General features: G+C 40.7%; 1 protein-coding gene across 1 annotated transcript; it reads left to right on the top strand.

Annotated features, from left to right (window-relative positions):
* The first annotated feature begins 31 nt into the window (after window positions 1-31).
* Window positions 32-25,792, top strand: LOC311505412 (serine palmitoyltransferase 2-like). The gene is made up of 12 exons (XM_084568967.1): window positions 32-436; window positions 5,194-5,388; window positions 6,444-6,598; window positions 9,009-9,157; window positions 10,896-11,020; window positions 11,683-11,776; window positions 12,969-13,074; window positions 13,773-13,992; window positions 14,782-14,908; window positions 16,619-16,754; window positions 17,198-17,327; window positions 21,384-25,792. Exons 1-12 carry the CDS (start codon window positions 281-283, stop codon window positions 21,501-21,503), a joined length of 1,713 nt encoding a protein of 570 aa, XP_084425093.1. The 5' UTR covers window positions 32-280; the 3' UTR covers window positions 21,504-25,792.
* Window positions 25,793-26,926: the final 1,134 nt, after the last annotated feature.

Genomic DNA, 26,926 nt, shown 5'->3' with positions numbered 1-26,926 from the left:
TCCATACACAAGTTAACCACGCCCCCTCCCACACCGATATGATGGTTAACGAGGCGTTTGTTTCCGGTATTTTGAGTCTGGATTTTCAGGTTCCACAGAGTGTGAGTTGTGTCCGTGTGTGTATGCGCGCGTGTGTGTGTGACAGAGAGAGTGTGTATTGTACGTGTATGTGAGATAGTTTGCAGCGTGTGCTCGGATACTGTCACCGCTTTGCACCGCGGGCAGGCTCCGTGTTCCTACATGCAAGTTACCGTTGCGGCTCCACAATCGTTGCCCAGCAATGACCGAAAGCCCCGCGACCAAACCAGCCAACGGGGAAGTGTGTCAGCGCGTGAAGAACGGACTGAAGGCGGAGAGAAACGGCTTGGCCAAGAGCCTCCGCCGCTGCCATGAGCGGCCGCCCAAGCACCGCTGCCACCCCGACGAGGAGGAGGAGGTGAGGCCCGGGATGGGACGGGGCGGAGAGGGTTGGTGAAGCCGGGTAGCATCTTCTATTTGGACCAGGGGATTGGCCGGACGGTGCTGTCCCTGCTGCCGTATCAGCTAATCGTTATTCGGATTATTACACGGCGGAAGGTGACCGAGCCCTGCTGCTGTTAATCTGACAGTTCGCTGTCATCGAGCTCTGATGTCTCCCTACTCTGGTGGAGTGAGCGCCAAACTCCATTGAAAAATACTCTATTTTAAAGAGTTTTCGGGCTTTCTTTATGTTACACACTTAATGAACCAATGTATCAGTTCAATTTCTCAATCAGTACGAACCACTCTTTAATTCGGCGTAGTGATATTGGCACGAAGCAGCAAGTGAATAAATTAAAACCTCAACTTTATGAATGAGTTTGTGCTAGTCTCCCCCCAGCAGCTGATTTACTTGTATAATGGAAAGAGTTTTTATTTTTTTATTTTTTCAAAAAAAAAGGCGGGGTTGACTGGTACAGCATTAAATGTCAAACGTGTTTATGAATGGTTAATGTACCTTATTTAAGAAGATGGCAATGCCAAGTTTATGGTTTTGGTTATTGGTTAGACACCCTTTAAAGTACTTCAAATGCACCTATCTTCAGAGTCAGTCAAGCAGCGTGAGATAGTTTACATTACTCTGCCTGCAGGCTACATCCTGAATCTCATCAATTAAGAGGCCGCTCCTTTCTTTTTCAAAACAAATGATAAAAAAAAAAAAAATTCTCATTGTTCCAGCACATTTAAGCTTGTGCACCGACAACATTCTACTCTGACTTGCAAATGTTTGTGCTGTAAAAGTTTGGAAAAAATTTCCATTTTCCCAAAGTGGGCAACTCCCTTAACAAAGAGACTGAGGCTCAGATGAGTTGGTGATAAGGGAGGTACTTAGCCGGTGCACCTGTTTGCTCCGAGCCGTCCGCTGAGACTGCATGCATGCTGGGAGACAGCTTTTTCCAAAGAGGCTAATGAAATTTCCACCCTTGGGTGCACCCGCTGTAACTGTCCCAATTAACGGGTCCCCTCTGACTGCCCGATTAGATGCTGTCACACACGAGCGCTTAGACTAACAGCTATCTTGTGATATGTATTTTCTACATTCTCTACTGTAGATTAAAGTTTTTTTTTTCTTCATTTTAGCAAAGTAATCATCTCCACTCTTGAGTAAAATAAGATGAGGAGCAGTGTTGTTCATTATCCCATTAGCAGTTTCTTCTGCCACACTAACAAACTGAGCGCCTGGTGACTGAAACTCAGCTGATTAGAGTTCATGCGGATGTCAGCTTTCCTACTCTGTAAGGTATTTGAGAGAGCGGGAGAGGCATGACTGGTCACATGTAGCCACGAGTGCCAAGACAGGCATGATTGGAAAGTGAATTCCGCAATGCCTGGGAAGTTATACACTCCCCAAATTTCTCTTTCAGTCTATTGACTTATCAAGAGGGAGAAAATAAACAAAGCTAATTTTATGTGCTCAAGATTTACATCACCACAACCTGCTCTTCTCTTATTTGGCAGTCAAATCTTCCCTCTCACTGTTCTCTCTCCTGTAATGGCCGAACCACAACTTCATACTGTGGTCTTATCTGCTTCCCGCTTATCGTTAAGCTGCACATAAGGGCCCGTTCAGACCTCGCTTTAGCGTGTGACCTGACTCATTTGATGGCAAATGACAAGCTTTGAGCACAGGTGTAAACACACACAGGATGCATTTGAGATCTGATCGCTCAGACCGCATTTTGAGGGGGTTTGGGCCGATTGCGACCACATCCTTTCAGCGGCGTGATCACACAATGCATCCCGGGTCACGTTAAAGACCGCCTACTCAACAGGAGTGCTCTTTCACAAGGAGTCATTATTCAGAATCAGTGTTTTTGTGGCAGCTATTCATGTGCTAAAATTAACAAATGAAGTAATGAAATACAAATAAGCCATGAGTGATTCGGCCTTTAAAAAGCTTATCTGTATGTGGTTTACTGGCAATGTGTTCATGTTGTTGTACATGCAAAGCAGCCATGTGGAGTTAAGTTTCACAGTAATCACTTGTGTCATTATTTTCCTTTACTACCAGAGATTCTTCCTTCAATGCTTCATAGATTGCAGCGTTGAGATTACTCTGTGTATGGAAGCTTCTGGCTCAAATTATAATCAGAGCCAGTCTCTAAAATAACTAACGTCAGGGCAGAGATAAATAAATATATAACTTAAAGTGTGCGTGCTTTTCAGTGAGCTCCCCAAGTCCTCATGTTGTCAATCAAACACAACAAATAGCACTTACAGTATTCTACTGTGCCCCAGATGACGTCAGTGTTGATTGAAATGCAGAGCGTAAAGGCCGAGTTGTGATCTTGAGACGAATTTGAAGGCGCATTTAAAATGTCAGGCGTGAACGCACCTAATTCCCGATGGTTACTTGCAATCTGATCGCTCAGGTCGCATTCAGATAACCGGGTTTAATCGGGGCCCAAGACAAACTGCATTTAAGGAGAGGGAAACTACATGCGCAGTTAGTATATGGAGCTATATTTAAGTTAATGTCTTGGCAGGGGATATTGTTTACATGGAATGAATATGGTTATAGGCGAGACTTGTATACATAGAGAAAGTGGTCTGTCCAACACATGACTCCTGCAACTAATAACTGTTTACATTATCTATTTTCTGCCTTTAATTTTCTCCACTGAAACCTTGTGCTATAGGATGCCAACAAGTACCACTTTCTCGGAGATGAAATCCATCAAATCAAATGTTAGAAATATTAAAAGTGGCTAAAATTATTATTGAATTATCAAAACTCACTTCACAAATTGAAACTACGCAACTGGCAAAGTTTACAATGTATGTAATTTATGCAGCACATCTGGGCTGGACTTTATTAACTTTTTTCTCGTGTTGCTGTATTATACACGATGGCAGGATGTGTAAGGAACACAAGCTGGGAACAGCTCATCCATTAGTGTCAGGATAATGCTATCTCGTGTGTTTATGCCCCATCCCGTGTTTTGAATCTGTTCCAAAGTCGGACGGCAGATCAAATCGCAGCTACACAATCTGTCAGAAAAGTTGCGGCGAGGCATTTTTTTTCCAAATAGTTTAGGTCGACTGTAAATGTAAACCTGTAAATGTCCAGCGTCCCTATAAATAAAGGATCTCCACCATAACAGGGCATTTACAAAAAAAACGAAATATAAGCTAACTAGATGCAAACCATGTGAAATAATGCCTACATATGCAGGGGTGAGTCAAAGAGACACAACCATATGAGAAAAAAACAGTTTCAAGCAATTAACCAAAACAGCGAACAATATTATAGGGGTGAAAACAAGAAGAATTCTTATCTGTCTTCTCAACAATAGATCAAGAGAGTTGAGAAAAGCAGGACTTACTGTGATAAAACTGTCTTGAACAAACCAAACAAACGAAACCAGGACTTATTTATGTTGGTGAAGCCACATCAAAGTGTCACATTGAAGAAAGCAGACCTGTTGAGACAAATACCAACACATATTAAACATGTAATATAAAGTGCAAGATAATAACCCATAAATTACTGCCAGTAACAAAGCATTTCTACTTTTATCAATTGCTGGTTCATATGTTTAAAATAGACTCGTCTCCAGACAGGCTGTCTGCCGCTTTCTGCATTTTGCTGAACGTATGGTTCTTTAATATCATTCAGTAACATTTAGAATGAGAACATTTATTAAAAAAGGGAGTCTACAGCAATGAGTCAAATATGCTTCATCAGCTTCATTTAAACTGAGCGCAGTTTTAAGTTCAGATATCACTGCAGACAGACTGGTGTTGGTGTGTTCCAGTCCGTCAGGCTGGTTGTAACGCTGCTTGCGTCTGAGGGGAAGCTCAGTCTGAATAGTTTCACGGAATTGTTTTAATGCCTTGCTCCACAGTGTTTTTACTGATGCACGTCTAAAGCTTTTTTCCCCCGGTCTGGGTTTACAGTTACATGTAGTATAAAAGGCATCTGTTCTTTGAGTGGGTAATGCTTCAAGTAATCATCAGTGTGCAAGACTGATCAGGTGCTTTTATTTCTCATCCCTGTCTTTACATTACACAGTGGCCTAGTGTAGTTTCAGGTCCCGGTGGAATATTTCAGTTTTTGAAAATGTTAAGAGTAGGCATGTGCCTTCACACAGTATAAGCACAATTTCTCAGTGGACCATACAAGAATGGGATATTAATATACGCTGAGATGTGCTTTTTGTTAAGGTTAAAGTCTCCATCATTCTTCACAGTGCCTGAGAGAACAGGGCGTTGGGACTACTTTGCTCAGTTTATTAAACTTCAGCTCCAATATCAATATAAGTGCTTTTAAAGTATTATTTGTGTGAGCGGATGGCCCCGTTTTCAAGAAACAAGAAGTATGATGTTGCATGCGTACAGTATGTACAACACCAGACGGTAATATAGCAGCACCGTGTTCTGCAACGTGAGCTGCTTTCAGCCAGTATTCTCTTACGTTTTGGAAAACCCAGTCGATCTTATTAGCAAGAAACATTTCCTCTTTGCTATGTGCAAGTGGATGCATTTACAAGAGAAATTACTTCGATACTGAAGAAAAACTCTGTGATTCTCATCATAATTTCAATATAAGGTCTCTTGTCATAGACTGACGTCTATACGATGCGCTTCCCTACATTTGCATGGCGGATTTTGTTTAACGCGTTTGTTTTGAACAGGCAAACCATTCATGGCGTTTCTGTGCATTTTCTTCAGGTCCATGCTGCGTCGAATCATGGCGGACTTTACAGCCGGCCCTTCGTCGAGTCTTTCGAAGAGACGCCCATGCTGGTGGCAGTGCTCACCTACATGGGCTACGGCATCCTCACCATCTTCGGCTACCTCCGCGACTTCCTCCGCCACTGGAAGATCGAGAGGTGCCACATTGCCAGAGAGAAGGAGGAACAAAAGGTAACGGGGGGAGGAAGACGCTGACTGAGAAACAATACCAAAACATCAAATGCCAGAATGACAAGTCATTCAACAAGTCAACAAGTAAACAATTAAGCAACATTTGCTTAATGTTATTATCAGCTGCTGCATCTGGTGGTGTGTTGTTCACACTCAGAAATGCACCCTATATTCTTATAGTCTTGTTTCCAGATTAAGGCAGTAGTTACATGCATCTTGCAGTGAGCACACTTTGTCTTTACATAACCCCTGCAGTGTTATGATTGTTTTTGGCAGGGAGGAGGCATGTTGCGTTTCAGGTGTTGAAAGGATAGGTTTGGCGATACTGAGCTCTAATTACCCGTCGCCTGGTGACTGGATGGCTGCCGTCATCATGTACAACCAGCGTTGATAACAAATGGCACAATGGCCTTTGTTGTTTGGTTAAGCAAAGGTTACTCACCGAAAAGCATTCCCAGCACTAGAAGCTGAAATGCAGGCTCTCCTATCTGAAACATTTTAAGCAGTATTGCTTCACGCTTAGCGTTTCCAAAGGAAGCGTACATTCCATACCCTGCCTGGGATACCAATACCCCAACCGGAAAAAAGGTTGTAATGAAATCATTTGCTTTTCTTCTCAACAGAGTGCAATGTGCGTGCTCAAGATTGTATTTTTGTCAGTGGTCAGAACACCTCTTTGTCCACTCAAGACTGTTTTCAGCGTGTTATATAATATCTGATAGTGAAACCCATTGTTTTAAGTATTTGGTATTTAAGGAAAGGAAGCTCGTGCGGAAGTCATTAAATCACCCTGAGGATGTGGCACGGATGTTCCCTCCAAGAACCAAGGAAAATGAGCTCCCTCGCTCGTGCGTTTTAATGTCGTTTTAAAGGTTATAATTCAGGAGGGGACATTCTTGCCAGCTGAGCTCCGCAAAAGCACGAGTGGTGGGTAGTTCCTTGAAAGCTAATGCTAGAAGTTATAAAGACAGATGCCAATGATTTAGATGAAATTTCTTCACGCTTTTCCACGCAGCCCCCAGTAATGATTCTCTCTGTCATCCTTCCATGTGTAGGACTTTGTGCCACTCTACCAGGATTTTGAGAACTTTTACACCAGAAACCTTTACATGCGGATAAGGGACAACTGGAACCGGCCCATATGCAGCGTCCCAGGAGCCAAGATGGACCTGATGGAGCGAGCCTCCCACGACTACAACTGGACATTTGAGTGAGAGACACATAGCTTTTTATACAAGAGTGTAAATACTGTTATCCGTACAGTGAGTTAAACGCGAGGTATTCAGACGCACAATAGAAAGTGGAAGAATGCTTTCGAGCAAGGTCAAGGATTAGATCCAGTTGAGCTAACAGTTGTACCTCCAACAAATACCAACATGTTACACTTCACTGAGAGGACTGGGTAATGATACAAGTCTGCAAATAACCCGAGCAGGTGGCACACCCTTCTTGCAGGCCAGAGCTGCCCATAAGCTGCAACAACATGAAACACAGCTTTTTGTTGTTGGTTTGTACCAAAAGAGGGAACCGGTTCCAATGATTGTGCAGCTCTCTACAAAATGCTTTTCTGTTGGTCAAAATGAACGAGAGTCATGACTTTGGAATAATATTCAGATGTAAGTTTAGACCTTATGTTAGGCTTTTTGTGCTAAACGTGGCCCCAGCTGTCCCAATGATCCATGCCTGTGGGTGCAGTGTACAAGTGTTAATTGTTGCAAATTCCAGATGTAGGTTACTTCTGGAATTTGAACTTTATCAGGAACACCCTACTAATGCTGCGCCTCCGCCAGCCCCAGGTCTTGATGTCTTGGATTCCACAAGATGTTAGAAACATTCATTTCAGATTTCGCTCTGCACTTACATGACTGCGTCACACGTTCATGTTGGGAATTTCTGTTCTGCTGCACCACATCCCACAGGTGCTCCAATGGATTCAGATGTACGGAGGACACTGAAGTCCTCTGAGGTCATTGTCATGTTTATAAAACTAGTCTGAGACATCTTTTGCTTGTGATGATGGTGTACTTAAACCATACAGGGACGCGTGTAATCAGCAACAATTCTCGGATAAGCTGTGGCATTCAAACCACAACTGATTGGTATTAAGAGCATCGTGTTCCAAGAGCACATTTCCTACACCATTAAGCCACCACCAGATGAGGCCCTTCCGCCTTATGGTTGAACTTGTTGTTCATTCTGGGATGCATTTCTGCTCACCGCAGTTGTACAGTGTGGTTGTCTGTGCTAATGCAAGCTTTCTGTCAGCTTCAACCACTCTGTCTCTGATCAACAAGGCATTTCCATCTGCAGGGCTGCTGCTGCTCACTGAGTGAATTTTGTTTTTCTATGGAGACGCTGGTGAAAATCTCAGGAGATCAGCAGTTTCAGAAATATTTTAACCGGTTCATCTGTCACTGACATCTTTGATCCTGGCCTGTATCTGCACTGCTGACACGTGGCCGTCTGATTGGACAATTCCATAGACGAGCAGGTGTGCATGTGTTCCTAATAAAGTGGTCACTGAGTGTTTCCATCTGGATTTTGTAGATTTTGATCAAATCGTACAAATCTTTGGGATCTACAGACACTTTCTGTGTTAATGTGTTCATGTAAAGCCCTAACCCTATACAAAATAATGTTAGTTTCCATTCATATCCATTTCCATCATCATTTACTTTTTAAATGGATAAAAGAAAATTACTGTCCCCTCTTCAGAGCTTGTGTTTTGTGCCACCAGTTCTCTAAAACCTGGAATCTATTCAAATTCTGTTGTCGTACAACAGAGAAATACCAAAATACTGTCATTTAAGAACCTCGCACTAGCAAACTTTGCACTAAAGCGTTTCTAATTTTGCTTTGAATATCAGGTTTTAAGTATTCAAGGAGACACCTCACACTTAAACCAGTTAATTCAAGACTAGAATACGTTTTCTAATGTCTCAACAGCAAAGACTACAGAGAACCCTAATCTCATCTGTGCAGCTTTGCAGGTAGTTTGAAATGCAAATAAGGTTACATTTCAACTGCAAATGAACCCAAATGACTCAAATATACTTCCCTCATACACACAACTAACAGTGTATTGAGATCCAGCTTCCTCCCACCGTCCAAAGACATGCTTGTTAGGTTCATTGGTGATTCTAAATTGGCCGTAGGTGTGCGTGTGAGTGTAAATGGTTGTCTGTCTCTCTGTGTTAGCTCTGCGATAGACTGGCGACTTGTCCAGGATGTACCCCGCCTCCAGAGGACGAGCGTTTACAGAAGATGAATGAATGAATGAATGTATTATATCCTGTCTTTTATGACAGTGATAATCAGAGATCATCTGGCGTTAACATGAGTTCGTCCATCTTGGCTCCTCACTGAGGAGAGAAGCTGTAGTTGGAGGTGTTCATGAAGTTGAACATCCCACTCCACAACAAAACTAAACTAGAGAATAGTGGAGAGAGAATGGAGTGGGAGGCGTGACGGGCGGAAATGGGAAACTTCAGTCTAGCTTTTAATTATCTTATCCAATCATTACTATTAATTGTGCTAGTACCCTTCCTATGTCATTACCCTCCTCTCATTGATTGTTTCCTGTTTGTGTTTATCTTCTCCTCTCTCTGTCTTTCTTCCAGTTACACAGGTCGGGTGGTGGAGGATGTGATTAACTTGGGCTCGTATAATTACCTCGGCTTCGCTGAGAATACAGGTTCATGCGCTGATGCTGCAGCCGAGGTCACCATGAAGTACGGTGTGGGAGTTGCCAGCACCAGGCAGGAGATTGGTACAAGCACACGGCAATACAGGCTCACCTGCTGTCACAGCTGGAGGCTAACAATAGGAATGTGCAGGGAGGAATTTAGCATGGTAAACAAAGCGTGAACAACCAGATTGTAGAGTGATGAGGAGATGAAGATGATTAGCATCTGTACACAAACTCCTTATCTACTCTAGATTTATTATTCCTGCTTATTTCCATTTAGAGTGATATACCACAGATAAAAGCAGCAGATCCTTACATTTAAGTTGCTGTAACCAGAACATGCTTGGTAGATTTGCTTAATGGAGGATTTAAACTTTAATAAATAGTCAAAATTGTTGGTGAATTGTTTTCTGTCAATTTAAATACATTAGTAAAACAAAGGTGTTAAGGGCATTTCCTTACTTTGTTATTATTTTAAACTGTGCATTGTTTACATGTTTGTTTGCATAAGTGTCCTTAATACCTTGTATGTGTGCGATACAAATAAGATGGGAACCTCTTGGAAAAACTTTGCTCTATGGTGCTACCTTTAAAACTTAACACTCTAAAAAGAAGAAGAGTGTCTGTTGTCCTATTTTTAAATGGGCTAGATTTAAAAATTCAAAAAAGATTCACAATTACTGCAGCTTACTGGGCAAAATATACTAAAACAATGTTTTTGCAGGAATAACTGGAATAACCAAGATTTACTGGAGTGTCAAGCTTAAATATCTATTGAAAATCATTTCTGTATGATGGAGTAATTTCTAAAAGCAGTGTGTCTAATGTGTCACTGAAATCGGTCTGCTGAGCAAGTCTGATAAGATCCAGATCACCCTGGAGGAAGAGAAATAGATCATCTGGCTAGCAGATTTTTACTGATAGGGCGGAACCAGTGATGCTTTTCCTCTTAGACAGCGAAAAAGGCAGGCCACAGTGTGATAAAGAGGGCTGTAGCGTGTGCTGCATATTTCATGAACTGCCAGTTGTAAATCTAATTAATTGATGCACGCATGTACAATATGGGCCCACTTAATGTAGCATAGAGAGACTGACTGACTTTGAAAGCAACCACATCATAAAACTTCCATGAAACACTCAAAGAGAGTTGTCTGGCTTTATTTAGCTGCAGCAAGAGAAGTTCAACATTTGGGGAAATTTGCCTTGTTACCCAGAGTTAGAAGAGCCGATTGATACCACGCTCATATATGTGCATTAAATTTGAAGCTACTACTACAAAAAAAAAAAAAGAAGTTAGCTTAGCTTAGCTTAGCTCAAAGACTGAAAGCAGAAAGACGTGAAAACATGACAGCATAAACTTTATATTTAACATGTCATATCGTGTTTGTTTAACCCAGACAGAAATCCAAAGTGTAAAAATGTTGTGTCAACTGTACTTCAGGACTCATGGCATGGCACATCATATATTGTCTGCAAATCTGCAACATGATGTATTTACACTTGACTTGTACAGACTAAACAAACAAGGTACATAAAGTTAATGAGTTTTGTGCTGGTATATGCTTATTTTTTTAAAAGTTTAAACAGATTCAGGCTAGCAGTTTTCTCTTGTTTTTAGTAACTATGCTAATCTAAGCTAACCGTCTCTGACTGTAGCTTCTTAGTTAATGAACAAGTGTGAGAGTGGGGTTCAGCTTTTTAACTAACTTTCTGGCACAAAAGCGAATATGTGTTATTCCAAGATTTTTGTGTTAGCATACTGTTGAGGTGCTCGTTGGTATTCATTTACTGTGGTTTCTGGTGTTTGTGTGCACGGCAGGTAACCTGGACAGACATGAGGAGATGGAGAAACTGGTGGCGAAGTTCCTCGGTGTGGAGTCAGCCATGGCATTCGGGATGGGCTTCGCAACCAACTCTATGAACATACCAGCACTGGCTGGAAAGGTAAAATCACGAGAAACAGATGGATCCCGGGCAGAGCTGTGATTTATTGTTGTGTCAAATATATTTCTTATCTCTGGTGTTTAGCTTCCTGTTTTTTTTATTTCCCAGGTAGATGTCCTTTTGGTTTTTTGCTTTCTCACTGTGTCCCACACTATTTGCAAAAGATAAGAGTTCCAAAACATCACAGCCAGTCACCAGTAGCACCAAATAGAGACACTGACCACATATTAGGAGGAAACATTTCCTGTCACGCAAGTGGTGATGCCACTGTGTGTCAGGTTGAAAAATAACAGTCTGTTTTGTCACGTTGCTGCTGAAGTTGTTTGGCAGGTAGATACTTCACCACATAGTTTGTTTCCACAGTGAAGTGCAAACCAACAATGGAGAGTGTGAGTCTGCTCATTGCTTTTGTTCTTGTGAAACTCGCTGGTTAAAGGAGGTTTTCATTGCAGCAGCAAACAGTGCAATCAATGCAAAATGTCCTCAATGCAATTCCCTCAGCACAGATCATTACATGTAATGATACTCCTCCTGCTCACCAGCCAGTAAACAAAAATGCACTAAACGATTTTAATATGTGCATTGCTCTTTCAGATGCATAAAAACAAATCTTATGGCTTTGAATTATTTATGCTAATTAACATTGGTCTGGTGTCCTGCAGGGTTGCCTGATCCTGAGTGATGAGCTCAACCATGCCTCTCTGGTCCTGGGAGCCAGACTCTCTGGGTCCACCATCAGAGTCTTCAAACACAACAGTGAGTCATAAATCAGTGTGTCTCCTACCTGCATTTATGGTTTCATTTACTATTTCTGTCCACATGCATCCTTGTGTCTTTCAGTTTGCCTGTCCCCCACTTTCAGTGGTTCACCTTTATCTGAATGTATTGTAATACAGTCAGCAATGTCCTTAGTGTGTTTGTGTCCTTTGTGTGTTTCTCAATGTCTCTTATTGTGTAGTTTCTATAACTTTTACCTATCAAAGATAACTATAAGCCACCAAACTAAACATTTTATATAAAATGTTCAGTTTTACGGTACTTGTATTTATCATGCTAGTTAACTTAAAATGAAGTTATAGTCTTTGTTACACTTTTGTTTATTAGCTGTGTTTCTCTAAATATGTAAGACAAAATGTCTTCTTTTGAATTATTGTTGTTATTCCAGTTGCTGTTGCTGGTGTCACAAAATACAAAATATCTGTGGTTAAATGCCAAATGTAAAGTGAGATGCTAACTACTCGCTAATGTTACCTCAAACAGATAAAACAGACATTTTGAGTGCATTTTTATGGTAGCACATGTTTAATAGCTCTTGTCTTATTAAATTTAAAACATAAATTATAATGTGGAATTATTCATATGTGTAACTAGACATAAAAGCTAATCAGCTAAGCTTAAATAGGTGTAGCTTAGCTCGGTTACATCCACACGCTACATTATTCTGGCTGGATTAATTTGTGCCGTGTATAGTGAGTAATACATCTGGGTCAGCTTCTGTGATACAGCAGAGATTGTGTTAAAGTAGTTTGGTGCTTAATGCTAATTAGTTAATTAGCAGCTAATGTTAGCAACTTTTTCACACTTAGCCGCTAGCTGCCAGCTAATGAGCCAAAATACTTAGATAACTTTTTTTATCCTCTGCCAATTTCTCAGTAACTTGTTAAATGTAGCTTGTCTTTTTTGTTATTGCCATAAAGCAATTTGCAAGTTGATCCACAAGGACATATTGCAGCAGTTGATAAAAAATAAGTTAAGTCAATTAACAGTTGAACTGTAGCTAACAAGCTAAGTGCAAGACAGACTTGATTTTCACACAGTAGCTATTCAGCATTGTGGGCTTGTCCGCACTTTGTTTGAGGGTGTGGTGAAACTGTGTAGGTTGGTGTCTCGACAAACTGCAAGCGGTTTCATGCTATCGCTGCTAAAACCCCAACTTTTGTTTTGTCAGACATGCAGAGCCTTGAAAAACTGCTGAGGGAAGCCATAGTTCACGGCCAGCCCAGGACTCACAGACCATGGAAGAAGATTCTTATAGTGGTCGAGGGCATTTACAGGTACCCTTTTCACTTGCTGCGTGAGAATCCTAATCATCAAACCTTTTCAAACACTGTAATTTGGATTTTGTCACGGTGTCTCTTTACTTTTGTGTTTAGACCTTCTAAGCACAATTCCTCCCATTCTAAGGAAAATCTGTGTTTGCAGCGTTTACACTAACACTCAAAGTGTCACACGTTTTCCTTCCTACTTTCAAAATGAACGGGGCTTCAAATCACTGCACAAGCTGCAGTTTCATAGATCGTATGTTCTGACCAATGCCCCACATCAGCGATCTCTGAGAGAAGTTCTGTCCTGAGCAAAAACATGTTAAGCTATGTTAAATGTAACTGCCAATCTAAGTGTTGAATTATTTAAGTTCTTTATTTTACAGACATTGAAAGCACATATGCGAAAACAGGCCTCAAGAAGTGTTACTTAACTTCACTTAATGCTTCCATCAGCACTATCAACACTGTATTTTATCAGAGCCGATTCTGTGCTTGTTTAGTTAACCTTATGCAACCGGATGGGGTGCTGCCTAAAGCTGCGCTGTGTAATAATAGACAGCTGTAAGGTACAAGCAAACTTTGTGGTGCCTATAACATTGTTGCGCCACTTCCTTATCTTCTTAGCTTTCTATCTATATTTGAGGAAGTGGATGAATTTAGTTGTTTACGTTTAACGCCTTCCGCTTTCACTTCTTTCCTCCCTGCAGCATGGAGGGCAGTATAGTGCGCCTGCCTGAGGTGATTGCCCTGAAGAAGCGTTACCGGGCCTACCTTTACCTAGACGAGGCCCACAGTATAGGGGCCCTGGGTCCAAGGGGACGAGGTGTGGTGGATTACTTTGGCCTCGACCCATGTGATGTGGACGTCATGATGGGCACCTTCACCAAGAGTTTTGGTGCTGCAGGGGGATACATTGCAGGGAAAAGGGTGAGGATTGGAGGACTGTGGGTATAATTTTATCAGCTTTATATTTGTATTTAGAAAAAAAAGACATATAGCTAAATTCAGGCTCCAATAGATAGTTTCCCAGTTTAGCAACGTAGTGTAAACTGTCAAGATCAGGAGTTGCAGTGACAGGAGAGAGTTTTAAATGTGACAAAAATGCCTGTCCTTCCAGCAATGTGGATTCCTGACATATACTGCGCAGTATTAGTCTTGCTCCTGGACACACCATCAAAACTTAACAAGTCTTGCTACACAGAATTCCCGACGTCAAAACGAGACAGCTTTCATGTCCATCAGTTCTCTGTGAGACTGTGACATTCTAGAACTGCTAAAGTTCCTAAATAAAACAAAAATGACTTTGAGAACGTCAGGCATGAATCCCCAGTCTAAAAATGTGTCATGGAGTTACAGAATGTAGCTCACAGAGCGTTAATGACCTGGATGTCTGTCAGATGATGTGACATAATGAAGTATAATGAATGATCGTAGTTTTAAAGCACAAAGCCTGAGGACTGAATTCTGAAGTTTGCAACATAACAGTCATTCACAACTTTACTGGCATAAAATGCAGTCATTTCATTTCCAATTATATTCTTAAAAGATGTGCTAAAGTAGTTTTTAACCATTCTAATCAACTGTTTACATTTCTAACACAAATTGAATGTGTGAAGCAAGCGGCCGTTCCAAAACAAGCCAAACCCTCCATTTTTGAGATTGTAGAGCTGCATTAATTATTAATTGTCAAATCTCCTGTGTTTCTGCTGCGTTCAGGATCTCATCGAGTACCTGCGCTCCCATTCCCATAGTGCGGTTTACGCCACCTCCATGTCTCCTCCTGTGGTGGAGCAAATCATCACTTCTATGAAGTGTATTATGGGCTGGGATGGCACGACGATAGGTGAGTCCAGATTTTAATATTGGCTCTTTTCTGAATGTGATAGAAAACTACATTTAAAAAAATAAAAAAATAAATAATGTTTTCTCTCTGTAGCATCATTAACTTGGCCCTAATAGTTTCCACGTTGCATATTCCATGCTATTTATTTAGATGGCTTCCAAAGGATACAGTTTTACAACAGAAGTCTATGGTTACCTATGTAGACTCACAGTTCTTTACATCCTGACCACAAATAAAATACCTATCCATCAAATACTCTATTTATAATGCAATAAAAGATCTAGAGGAGCAGTTTTTGACAAGGTCAGACATTTTCCTCTGCATGTAGAAGAAATAACTGTCGATTTAAACATCAGAGAATCAACAACACAAAAGACCTCATCACACTTCAAAAGATTCTTGGACTAAGAATGCGTGAATCAAAACATTTGATTGAAGCCTTTCTGCATTGTAATTACAGTACAGAACTGTGTGTGTGTGTGTGTGTGTGTGTGTGTGTGTGTGTGTGTGTGTGTGTGTTTTCATCCATTATATTTAAAATCAGTTTTGTCATAAGTGTGTGACATACAGTATTTGAAGTATTTGCCAGAACTGGCTGCTGTAATTCTCTTCCTTAGCCACCAGGTGTCAGTGCGTACTAGTAAAATCTAAACCAGACTAAACCACACAGTCATTAGAACTAATATTATGCAAAAAGGAGAGTGGAGGATGCACCAGTTGTGAATCAGTATTGTCATTTAAAAACATGTTTGAATGACTGAATGTTGATGTTGGTCCATGGGGAGTTCTGAATTTGCCTTGCACCCATCACCCTGAGTTGAACCTCCCAGGCTGTTCACAGTTCCACGTCCTTCATAACAAATAGACTGAAGCTCATTATGGGCGCTGGGGTCAGTTCAGGTAGTTAATTGAAGTTATTATTACGTGCAGACATGATGAATGCTCTGCAACTTATTTATTTATCTGTGAAAGGACAGCTGTGAAATCATAGTCTGCCATTTGGTTCTAGTAGTACCAGGCCAGTCCTGATAAATCTCGTTCTGCATGTGTTAGCTCTTTCTGAGGGGGCGAACCTAAATTTGCGAGCGCACCGACAGAGTTTTTAGTCTTGTGTTTGATGCGAACGTAGCATTTCAAACAGCCGAGTGAATCTCCTGATCTCCTGCGGGAGACAGAAGAAAGGCATTACAGAGAAACCGAAAACTTGATCTCCCCATGGTGCCTGGATGCTGAAACTCTCCGACGTTTTCTCACACTCATCTCATGAACGTGATCGTGCGCCGCTGCTCGTCAACCTTTTATCATCTTTTCAAAGCATCATAAGCCGAGCTCTGAATAATTTTGTTTCTTTTCTGGAAAGATCCGTTTTGGGGAAGGATAAACACACCTGGGAAGTAGAGCTGTCTTTGTTTTGCTCTTACAGGCTTCATGAATTGGTCTTCAAATATTTCATCTGTATTTCTTTTTAACTTTCAGTAGCACGCTGCACTAACTAGAGATGTAGGCTATAACATGCAACTCTGTGTATCCACATGTCTATTAATAACACATCTGCGTGTGATAAAATGTGTGGTTAAATGGCCCAGTAAATAGGACGTAGCACGCTGCTGGATCATTAAATATACATTGTTCCAGAACACGGGATACATGGTGAGGTTAACTTGCGCTAAGTTTGCCGTCAGCCCTCATGATTCTAATTCTCTTCATCAGGCCGTGATCGTGTGCAGCAGCTGGCCGAGAACACAGTCTATTTCCGCAAGAGGCTTCGAGAAATGGGCTTCATCATCTACGGCAACAACGACTCTCCTGTCGTACCCATGATGCTCTACATGCCGGCCAAGATAGGGTGAGGAAAGTAGACTTTAATCACTGACTCTAAATGGAATATTTAATCAATATCCACTGTAAGGAACATAAATGGAAATCAAATATTGATATTGCTTTACTTTATATTAAGTATTAAGCGTCAGCCTTTAAAAAATATTAAGTTGCTTTACATTGGACACACTAGTTAAATGAAATGTGTATTCCTTACATTGTATTTGTTTTCTTCTCATAATTCATTCACCTCTATCAGATTATCGTGGTTTAAAGAACTTCATATTTTGTATACCCAATGTGAGACTTCAAACTATCATTTGGTATTGAAAAACAGCCTGAAAAAGATCTTACTAGCTCTAAATAGTTTCCTCTTGTGATCCAGGACCTGCATAAAGGTCTTCTTGGATGGGCCCTAATAGAACCGGCACTGTGTCCTCATGTCGTGTCTCCTCGCGTTTCTCCTTCCAGAGCGTTTGGCAGGGAGATGCTGAAGAGGAACATTGGGGTGGTGGTCGTGGGCTTCCCAGCTACGCCCATCATCGAGTCAAGAGCGCGATTCTGCATCTCTGCCGCCCACTCCAAACACATGCTCGACCGGGTAAATGATCACTTTCACTGCTTGAGCAACGGACCTTTGGTCAGAGAGTCACTTAAAATTACTTTTTAAGAGAATATCCTTCTATTCTCCAGCTAATACACTCTTACCACTGTATTTTAGTGCGTAAAACCTGCAACACTATCCTTTGAAACTGACTTTTTGACTGCAACACCAATAGCTGCACATGTATTGATGCTGCCTAGTCTTGCGTAGTCACATCTCACTGTGTTCTGCTCACACAGGAGAGAGGTCCAGCCAAAGCCATTACTATTCAGTGAAAAGCACTGCCTGGGTTGTTAGAATTCTTCTAATTAGTCGGAATTGTTGGTCCCAAGACTCATTGCACAAAGCTCAGTGGTGTTTTTGCTAAGTATAGTTACAGGGGGCTATGAGTAATTACTAGACTTGTGCACTCTGCAAGTTTTTGTCGAAGTTTTCCAGCGTGCAGCTGGATTTGCCAGCAGGAGTCCAGATGGAAGGGAAGGGTGTGGAGGCCATCGTGCCACCACTGTCAGGCTTATCTGAGTGGTACTGACTGGTAGCTAGCTGGGGCAGATTTCTGTTCAGAGTCTTCAAAGCTATAGCCCTCCTGTTCCAAAGCACTGTAATGACCTTCAGGTTGTTTGAAACTAAGCCTGAGAGATCACGGTAACATTAAAGGGTAGCAGGGTGGAAAAAGTGTCTGTAATTGGAAGGACGCAGGTATGATCTGTCCCGACCTCAAACGTCTGCTTTTGGAGATTTCTTTGAGTCACTTCAGACACGCTGAATCCCTCCCAGCCTCTACGACAGGTTCACCAAAGGACGAGTTTGCCACTGTGGGAGTATCAGGAAAAGTTTAATGAACAGATTGGAAGCTACAGTACAGGGTCAGCAGTATCTGCAGGTTAATGTATACTATATTCCCAGTGTTTTGAGTTGAGACCTCCATTCTAACCACCCTCTTTACTCTCTGTGTTGAGTCTGTGTAAGTGCATACTGTTGAGCTTTGATTGTTCTTGGCAACACATCCAAAAGCCGCCCACTCCTCTCCACAAGGCTTTCCTGCTCTACTGAAATGAGCCTGCTACAGACCTGCCCTCTCTTAAACTTCCAGTCTTAGATCCTCTACAGCCCTTTTCTTATTTTAACAGTAATGTAAATCATCCTGCACAGAGGCTGAACTTTCGCCTTTATTTCCTGTCTAATTTGGATGGCTCAGCTGGCTCAGGCGGCGGCCGTGTCCGTAGGAAATGCGGCTATATCCAGGTTATATGCTCCTATCCTTCCTTTTGCACGTCAAAAAAAATAAAAAAAAACCCAAAACAAAACAAGCTGAAGACAACGAGTGGGAGTATTGTAGTGCTGTGGCGCTTTCATCTGTCATGATGTTAAACTCTCCCTCTGTTAGCCTTCCTCTCTGTATCATTCTCTCAGACTTTGATGTGTCATGTTGATTTGTGTGATTCTTTTATCCACTGGTGAGCTTTCGCGGTTTTGTCTTCTCATTCATGGACACCCACACGTGTACCCATAAATGAAAGTCCTTTTATTATTATCCATATTGCCTTCCACTGACCACATTAATCTCAGCCTTAAACAAATGCCAGGTCTTACATAATCTGCACTAAGGCTTGAAACAGCCACTGATAGGTCCACACGGATATATGATGTCAGAGGAGCTTTTTTCAATCTACTAAATATGAAAAAACTGTATATAAACAGGGGCAAAAGTCCAGTGTGGTGGACTCCCAGATAATTCACAATTGATCAAAGACAACTAGGAACTTGTGACTCTGAAGTAATTGGCTATAGAGGCCAAAACCGCTTTTTGTACGTGGCTGCAATCGTGTTGATCTAGGTTGTACGTGTGAGCATGTCAAGCAGCCACAGGAGCGTCAAGTGGCCATTTGTGGGACTGAAAAGGGAAGATACTTTAATAGTGTCTTCCTTTTTCTGTCCCAGAGGCTGCTCCTTGTTTATAAAATATGCTTCTATAAAAATTTTAATACCTACCCGTGAACTTAAAAACATCGAGACAGATGACTCCCAAGGTGCATTTCAGCAAGAAACAGGTGTGTCGTAATGAGCTACATTTGTACTTCTTGAAGTAGTTTTATTGCAGCCCATTTTTATTCTTAGCTGTAGTGATTATTTTTACTCCCTTACATTTGGACCAGTGCATTGCAACACATTGCATTTATCCCTACTTATTCTATTATTCATTTATGCATATTTTAAGAGATTGGTCAGCAGATGCTCTGTGATCCTATTGTAACCCCACACACTTGAGTACAGCTTTAGCTATTCCACCCACCTCTGAAAATAACCAGTCGCCAAGCTTCTCTTCCATGAGCTGCTAACGGCGAGTGTTGAGACAACTGCAGACACACTCTGATTTTTAATTTGAGGTAAAATATGCAGCTTTGGCTCGTGTTTTGTTTACCTCTTCTTCGAACAATGAGGCATTTTGAATTCACTACCACGCGGATTCGTCGCCATGGTAACAGTGGTCGAGAGATGCTGTGTATCGACCCATCCACTAATCCAGCATGAAGGACAAAACATGATTTGTCTTACACACATTGGGATGATTTAAAATGGCGATCATAACATGAAGCTATGGTGTTGTTTAATCACCCTAGACATGTGTTTAGTAAGAATGATAAATAATGAAATAAAACTTTGACACGGGAATACAGAATGTGAAAAAATAAAATAAAAAATGGAACCAGCAGCTTCAATAGTGCATTGAGGTAAAAGTCGGTGAATGTTAGACGTGACAGAATGCAAACGAAGTCAATGGGAGTCAGCGTGAGAGAAGAATATATGGAGATCTTCCATGAACGTAAGGAACATCATCTTAAAGCTTAACTTTTCTTTTTCTTTTTTACATTGACAGTGAATCCAATGAGTAAATATTCGCTTATCTGAAGGTACAAACCGACAGACAATCCTGACCTTACACTGCACTTTCCCTCATGGGTAGATAAACCCATAAAGATATGGGTTTATGCTTTTTGTTTCGCTCTGTTTTGGTTACCAACAAATATCTCATAAACCCATAAAGATATGGGTTTATGGACCCATATCTATACTATTACTGGAATAAAACCAGGGCGGACACAGGTTTAACAGCTAGCTGGTGAGCAGAATGTTGCATTTAGCAACAGAAGAGTGAGATATTTGTTGGTAACCAAAACAGAGCTAAACAAAAAGCACTTGGCTTATGTGCATTTAAAATGATTACAGATTAGTGCTAATGTTAAGACTTTTCCTGTGATATATTAAATGGTAGTATTAACTTCAAAAAGTGCCATGTCAATCCAATCGTTTGGCCACTTTGCATACAGTGATGGACACGTCATCTGAGCGCCATGGAGTTGAATTTGTTTACAACAAAATGGCTCTGATTGATTTTAGGGCTGTCTAGTTGCGTGTTGAGGTATTTTTTCTTTTGTTTCTGTATTGGTTGAAACACGCCTCTTAATGAAATCCAAATGGCATTGTTGGACTCATACTCACACTGAGTATGGCTACGACAAGCTAGCTCTGCCTCTGCCCCCCAAGTGGCCAAAAAATCTACTAATGCAGCTTTAAGTGAAACCTCAAACAAGCATGATGCAACAAAGTAAAAATAAATCAATGAAACATTGTTCTTACTTATTTATCTAATCATTCCAGTTATGTATTATTATTATTGGCTACCAGCTTGAAATGTAGTTTAATCACATAGCCCAGAAATCATGTCGAAGCCTAAGGCTGAATATGTCTTGAATGAAGTTTCAGTCAGAAATGGCTGATGTTTGGATGATATATCTGTATGAACTCATAACCCCCCTTGCACTAACAAGGTGTCACATTGGTGACTTCATTTAACTGCCAAGTAATATGAAAAAAAATGGGAAAGATCAGGCCACTGGTTTTCTGTATCTCTGCCCAAGTTTGTGATTTCATCTTACAAGACAGCTTTTCTTTTATATATAAAAATCTCGCTTGGTGCACCTTTAAATTTCCTTCAGCCACATATTGCCCTTCACGTTGACAGCTTTTTTTATTGTATAAATGTCTCCGCAGGCCTTGAGTATCATCAGCGAGGTAGGAGACCTTCTTCAGCTCAAGTACTCCCGTCACAGAATACAGCCGTCGTTGGCGCGGCCCTTTGACGATAATGTGTATGAGGACATTGACGACTGATGAACCGCTCCTCGGCTGAAGTGGTGTAAACCAGAACAACCCCAGAAAACACAGAACGGGTCAAGATGGATCACTAGTCTTCCACAAGGACCGAGACGTGCGTACGTGCCCATCGTCACTAGTTTGCCATAATGTAACCACTCAACAAAAGGAAAACACTTAAAACTCTCATGATTCTACTTTGCCTTACCTAAACACGCAGAACTTATGGTGAACACACTGAAAATAGCACCTCTGCTTTTTCCTGTGTACTTTTTATTTGGTTTATATCATTTTGTGTCCAAGAATTTTCTGTTTGTGTGTATGTTGGGTTGTATGTAGTGCTTTTGTAAGCCTCGGAGTCATGCATGTCAAGCTGACGTCAAATGTGCTCATACTGTGAGCTGCTGAGATTTTTTTCATAACATGGATCTAAAGTGAAAGTGGGCTAAAGTCAGACTTTTAACCATCAATCAATGACCAAGTTCTTTCATCCAGTACTCCAGATCAACCATCTTTGCTATTAGCTAAAAGCACTAGGTGTTGCACTGTTTGCACAGGCCTTGAACGGTTCAGCTGTTGTGCAAAGGTTTAATTCAAGGTAATTTACCCATTGGAACAGTCTTTTTTAGGACCACTCTAAAATGTCCTGCTTATAACATGTAGAAATCAAACATGCACCTTTCAACCAGACTCAGCATTTCTGAACAAATTAGGTTTAGTCCAGACAGACCAATTACTTCAGGGCTAATTAGACCGGCCCTTTCAGAGTAGACAATATTTTAGAAGAAATAACTTATATTTTGGGAAATAACCGCATTCACTTTCTTGCAGAGAGTTATATGAGAAGACCAATGCCACTTTAATGTATAAATGTGAAATATGAAGCTAGTCGGTTAGCTTCACATGGAAGTTAAAGTCAGTAACTTCCTGTGGAACCACAAATTGTTGTATTTACATTTCTGTTTTTGGATTCACCACACAAATCAACAAAATAACGGATAAAACACAGAGGAACCAAGCCACCGGTTTCCTCTAACTTCCAGTTTTTAAGCTAAGCTAACTGCTAGCTTTAATTTAAGCATATAGACAACAGAGTGGTCTTCTCAACACAGTTTAATCAACAACTCCACACAGAACAAGTTAATAATAAAAATACAGGAAAGCCAGGCACCCGGGTTTTTCTAACTTCCAGTTTCTAAGCTAAGCTAACTGCTAGCTTCAAATTTCGCATACATATAAGAGTAGTCTTCTTTAAAATTTCAACAACTTCACACAAATCATCAAGTCAGTTATAAAAATGTAGAGAAACCAAGCTACTGATTTCCTCTGACATACAGTTTTGAAGCAATGCTAACTATTAGCTTCAAATTTAGTGTAGCCCTTCAGACATAGGAGTAGTCTTCATAACAAAATTTACTTTTCAATACACTTTCCAAAATGTCACATTTTGCTCGAGTTTCGCATCAGTTAAGTGATGAATTAAATGTCTAATGCCCGCCGTATGAGCATAAATTACTTAAAATATTTTAACCTTTTAAAATTTGCCTCAGCTGACACCAGCTCTGGGTCAGTACAACAGTGCCAAAATGGAAATGAGCAGAGCTGAGCATCACACCTATAGAAGCCACATAGCTCCAGCAAGCAGAGTTGATATCTTCTGAACCAAATGCACGTGGAATTGGCAAAATCATACACATCTGTGTCCATTCCAACTGGATGAATGAAACCTTTGTTTGAAGTTTAACACAAATCCAATTCCGAAAATGTATTTGCTTCTTTTGTACAGGAATACAATGATCCATGTGATGACAGCACGGCTTATTACCACACTCTAGATTCATTTGATCTCACTACATTCCTGCAATATTATGAGCTGTCGGTGATTAAAAAAACATTTTATTCACCAATTACAATACTACTTTTCATAAATAACTAATTACTTGAAAAATAGTAACTTCAAAAAAAACGTTCATTTAAACTTGAAGGGGACATTCTATCCCTAAACACTTATTACACATTACACTCTTCTTCCCACTACTATGTTACATGTTGCTATCAGCGGGATTGTATGTTTTTTAATTGATTATTTTGTGCGTACATGTACCACTTAATGTCTTATGCATGACCTCAAAGTTGACCAGAACTCTCCCAATCGGACTAGTCTTACTTTCTTTTTAACTGAAAGGCCAGTGTCTGTCTGATATAGTGCGAGCTCTTCTTTTCTAATGTCAGCTTTGTCAATTCAAGAAGTCCATTTTTAGATAGTGGCGTCTTCAGGGCAGACGGGACAGAACATCTAAACAATTCCAGCTAAACTCGTCCAGTTGGTTCCTTCATATGTCTTTGTTGATATCAGCAAGAATCTGATTGCTTTGTTTCTGATGGCATTATTTTAATACCATGTGCTATGTCTGTGTTGTGACTCACAAGTCATTCACGACTTTAACCAGTGTGAATGTGTGTGTGCATGTTGCTTTCCTTCCTCGTACACACCTGTCTTTTAAACTCTTGAGTTTATCTTCACATCGTGCTACTGAGCTTTGGGACACAGCGCTCCTCAATGAAGGCAGCTAAAAAAAAACATGTACAGAAATCCCACATGCATACATTAACACTTGCATGTATGCTGACAAGTACTGCGCAACCACTCGCAACTCACACTAATGCATGCACGGTAAGAATTCATCATCGACGCTGCTCCGCACCTCAGCTAGTGGTGCTCAAGGATTTACACTGTTCTGCTTGATGTGACTTAAAATATCCACTTTACTGAAGAGAACGTTTGAGTTAACATGTCTGTCTGGGGTCTAAAGAGCTTTTTTTTATTATTATTATCTGAATGTTTATTTGTTACTGTAAATGGGAGATGCTTGTATAACGTGTCTAACGCGAAAAACCTGAAACTTGGATCACAGATGATTGTCCATGAGCTCATGGTTTAGTTAACTATATTCCTCACAGATGTAGAATGTATTTTCTTTTTCACAGGGAGAAAAAAAAAATCGTCACATGATGCTCAAAGCAGGCATTTAAAACACATTTTAATACCAAATGTAATTATGTAAAATCCCAAGACCTTATGGCTCAATATGCAAATGCTGCAGTTTGGAATATTAAATCAGATCGCTACGGTACCCTAAACAATAGTCTGAAAATTACAGTGTCTTCTGTTTCATTTTGTTATTGAGAAAGAAATGCACAAAAGCGGAATTGGCTACTGTGGACGATGGCCCGACTATTTTTTACAAAGATTATATTGTATCATTGAAAATGAGCTGAATTATAACCCAGGAGGGAGTGCAAGTTGCCCCACATCAGAGACAATTATTTTCTAATATACAGTAGTGCCTTTGAAGAAAATGATTTTCTAAGAATTCTTAATAATAGTCAGTGTCCTAACTTGGGTTGTTCATCTTTCAGAGTCTTATTTGACCTCTTATACTACTTTGTCTTCAACGATACTCAAATACTTAATTATCACTGGGTGTGTTATGTACGTTGACTGCATTTGATTATAGAAAATGCACTATTTGCAACATATCGGCAAAATATCAATGTGTAAAGTGTCACCCATGTCGGTTTTATCAGTAGATCATTAAAACGATGAAAACAGCCTTATTTGGAATTGCCTCCAGTTTTGTTAAGACTCCTTTAATATACTTGCATAACTGAGTGTGATTTAATTTCCATTATCGTCTTCTATCCTTTCTCTCTGCCAGCTGTTCAGATTACATATCCAGTATTCTGTATCTCACCTCACCTTCATCACTTGACATTTTTCTTTTCACAGGTGATAAGGATGTGTGTTGTCTTCATGGCCAATTCAGTCTTCTAGGGATTCCCAAATTCGGTGTTGGCTCTCCAATGACGCCTCACGCTATCACATTTTCTTTATTTAGCCAGTTGAACCTGTTTGCTTTGCATAATGTCATGCTTGCTGAATGAACTTCCTCTTTATATGAAACCAGCTGGAATTGAGTGCAGTTCACATAATATCTCATTGAGTGAATTTAAATCTGAATAGTGTGATTTGGTTTGGTAAATAATTCTGAAAGACAGACATATTCCAAGCTCATCATTGCTGCATGACTGCGTTTTTCAAGGATCCAAGAAAAGGGTTGATCTCTCTGATCCGAGATGATTGTGTCTCTTATCAGCTCCGCCACCATCATAATACCCTTGAGATTAAGGCCATATCTTTCGCTATAGCAGCACCAACTTTGATCATTATCTGGGTTTAAGCCAGTAGCGGCAATTATGAAAGTTTGGACCACTCAAGCACCTCATTTTTATTGTCAGCCTCCACTACGGACAGTCAAGTTCATTTGAGGGTTGGGAGGTTTGCTTTATTGGTGTTAAAAAGTTTGAAGGTCTTGAAGAGGATAGTCAGTACTGGTTAACATTAAACATTATACATTTAAACCACTGACGGGAGAAATAAACAACACTAACAATCTGGTGACAATCCAATGTTCTGCTGGGAAACTTTTGGACCTGGTACCCACCTAGACCAGACTAGGCAACCCCACCCTACCTCCAAATTCACTAGATCCCAAACTGATCAAGTATCAAAGGCCCCCACTAAGAACATTCTGTTGCCAGACACCACAGGACACCCTCAGAAGGACCATGTCCATTCTCTGATGAGTCACAACTGTTTTGGAGACACAAGGGAGACCTACACAATATTGGATCATAATGTTCCGCCTGATCAGTGTATATTGCGATCTAGTGGAAAATGTTGATAGTCCCAATAACCATCCTTGTTCTTTCATCTGCCTTTTATATTTCCTTGTTAAGATTCGTTTATACTTGCCGGGGTGGGGGCTGGTGCCTATCCCAGGTGTCATTGGGCGAGAGGCAGGGTACACCCAGGACAGGTCACCAGTCCATCGCAGGGCTAACACAGAGAGACAGACAACCATTCACACTCACACCTACGGCCAATTTTATCACCAATGAACCCAATGAGCATGTCTTTGGATGGTGTACCCGGAGAGTACTCCACACAGAAAGGTCCAGTCGGCCCATGGATTCGAACCCGGAACCTTCTTGCTGTGAGGCATCAGTGCTAACCACCACGCTTAAGAAAATGCGTTTACCATCACTACAGCACCACCTTGTGGCTGAGCTGTTTATCCCACGTTAAAGTCTCGCCTTTGCACGGCCAAGAGTTTGATCCCCCCCACCAGAAAGTTTAGACGAACTATAAGAATAAAAATAATCTGAATAAAAACAACAGCGTTCCGTCACTGTCAGTGCTTTGACCCCAAATACGAATCAATTCAAGAGATTAGTTCAGTTATGTCATTTTGATTCATGGTTTCTTTATTTATGTGTGGATTTGCTTGCTTATAATTTAGTCCTTCATTGTCTTCCATAGTGAGAATATTGTGCATGTGTGAGCTAAGACTCAATCATGTGTGCTCAGGATTGACTTG

The sequence above is a fragment of the Chelon labrosus genome (assembly GCF_963514085.1).
Source record: "Chelon labrosus genome assembly, chromosome: 20".
Taxonomy (NCBI): Eukaryota; Metazoa; Chordata; class Actinopteri; order Mugiliformes; family Mugilidae; genus Chelon; species Chelon labrosus.
This window is presented reverse-complemented; position numbering and strand designations above follow the sequence as displayed.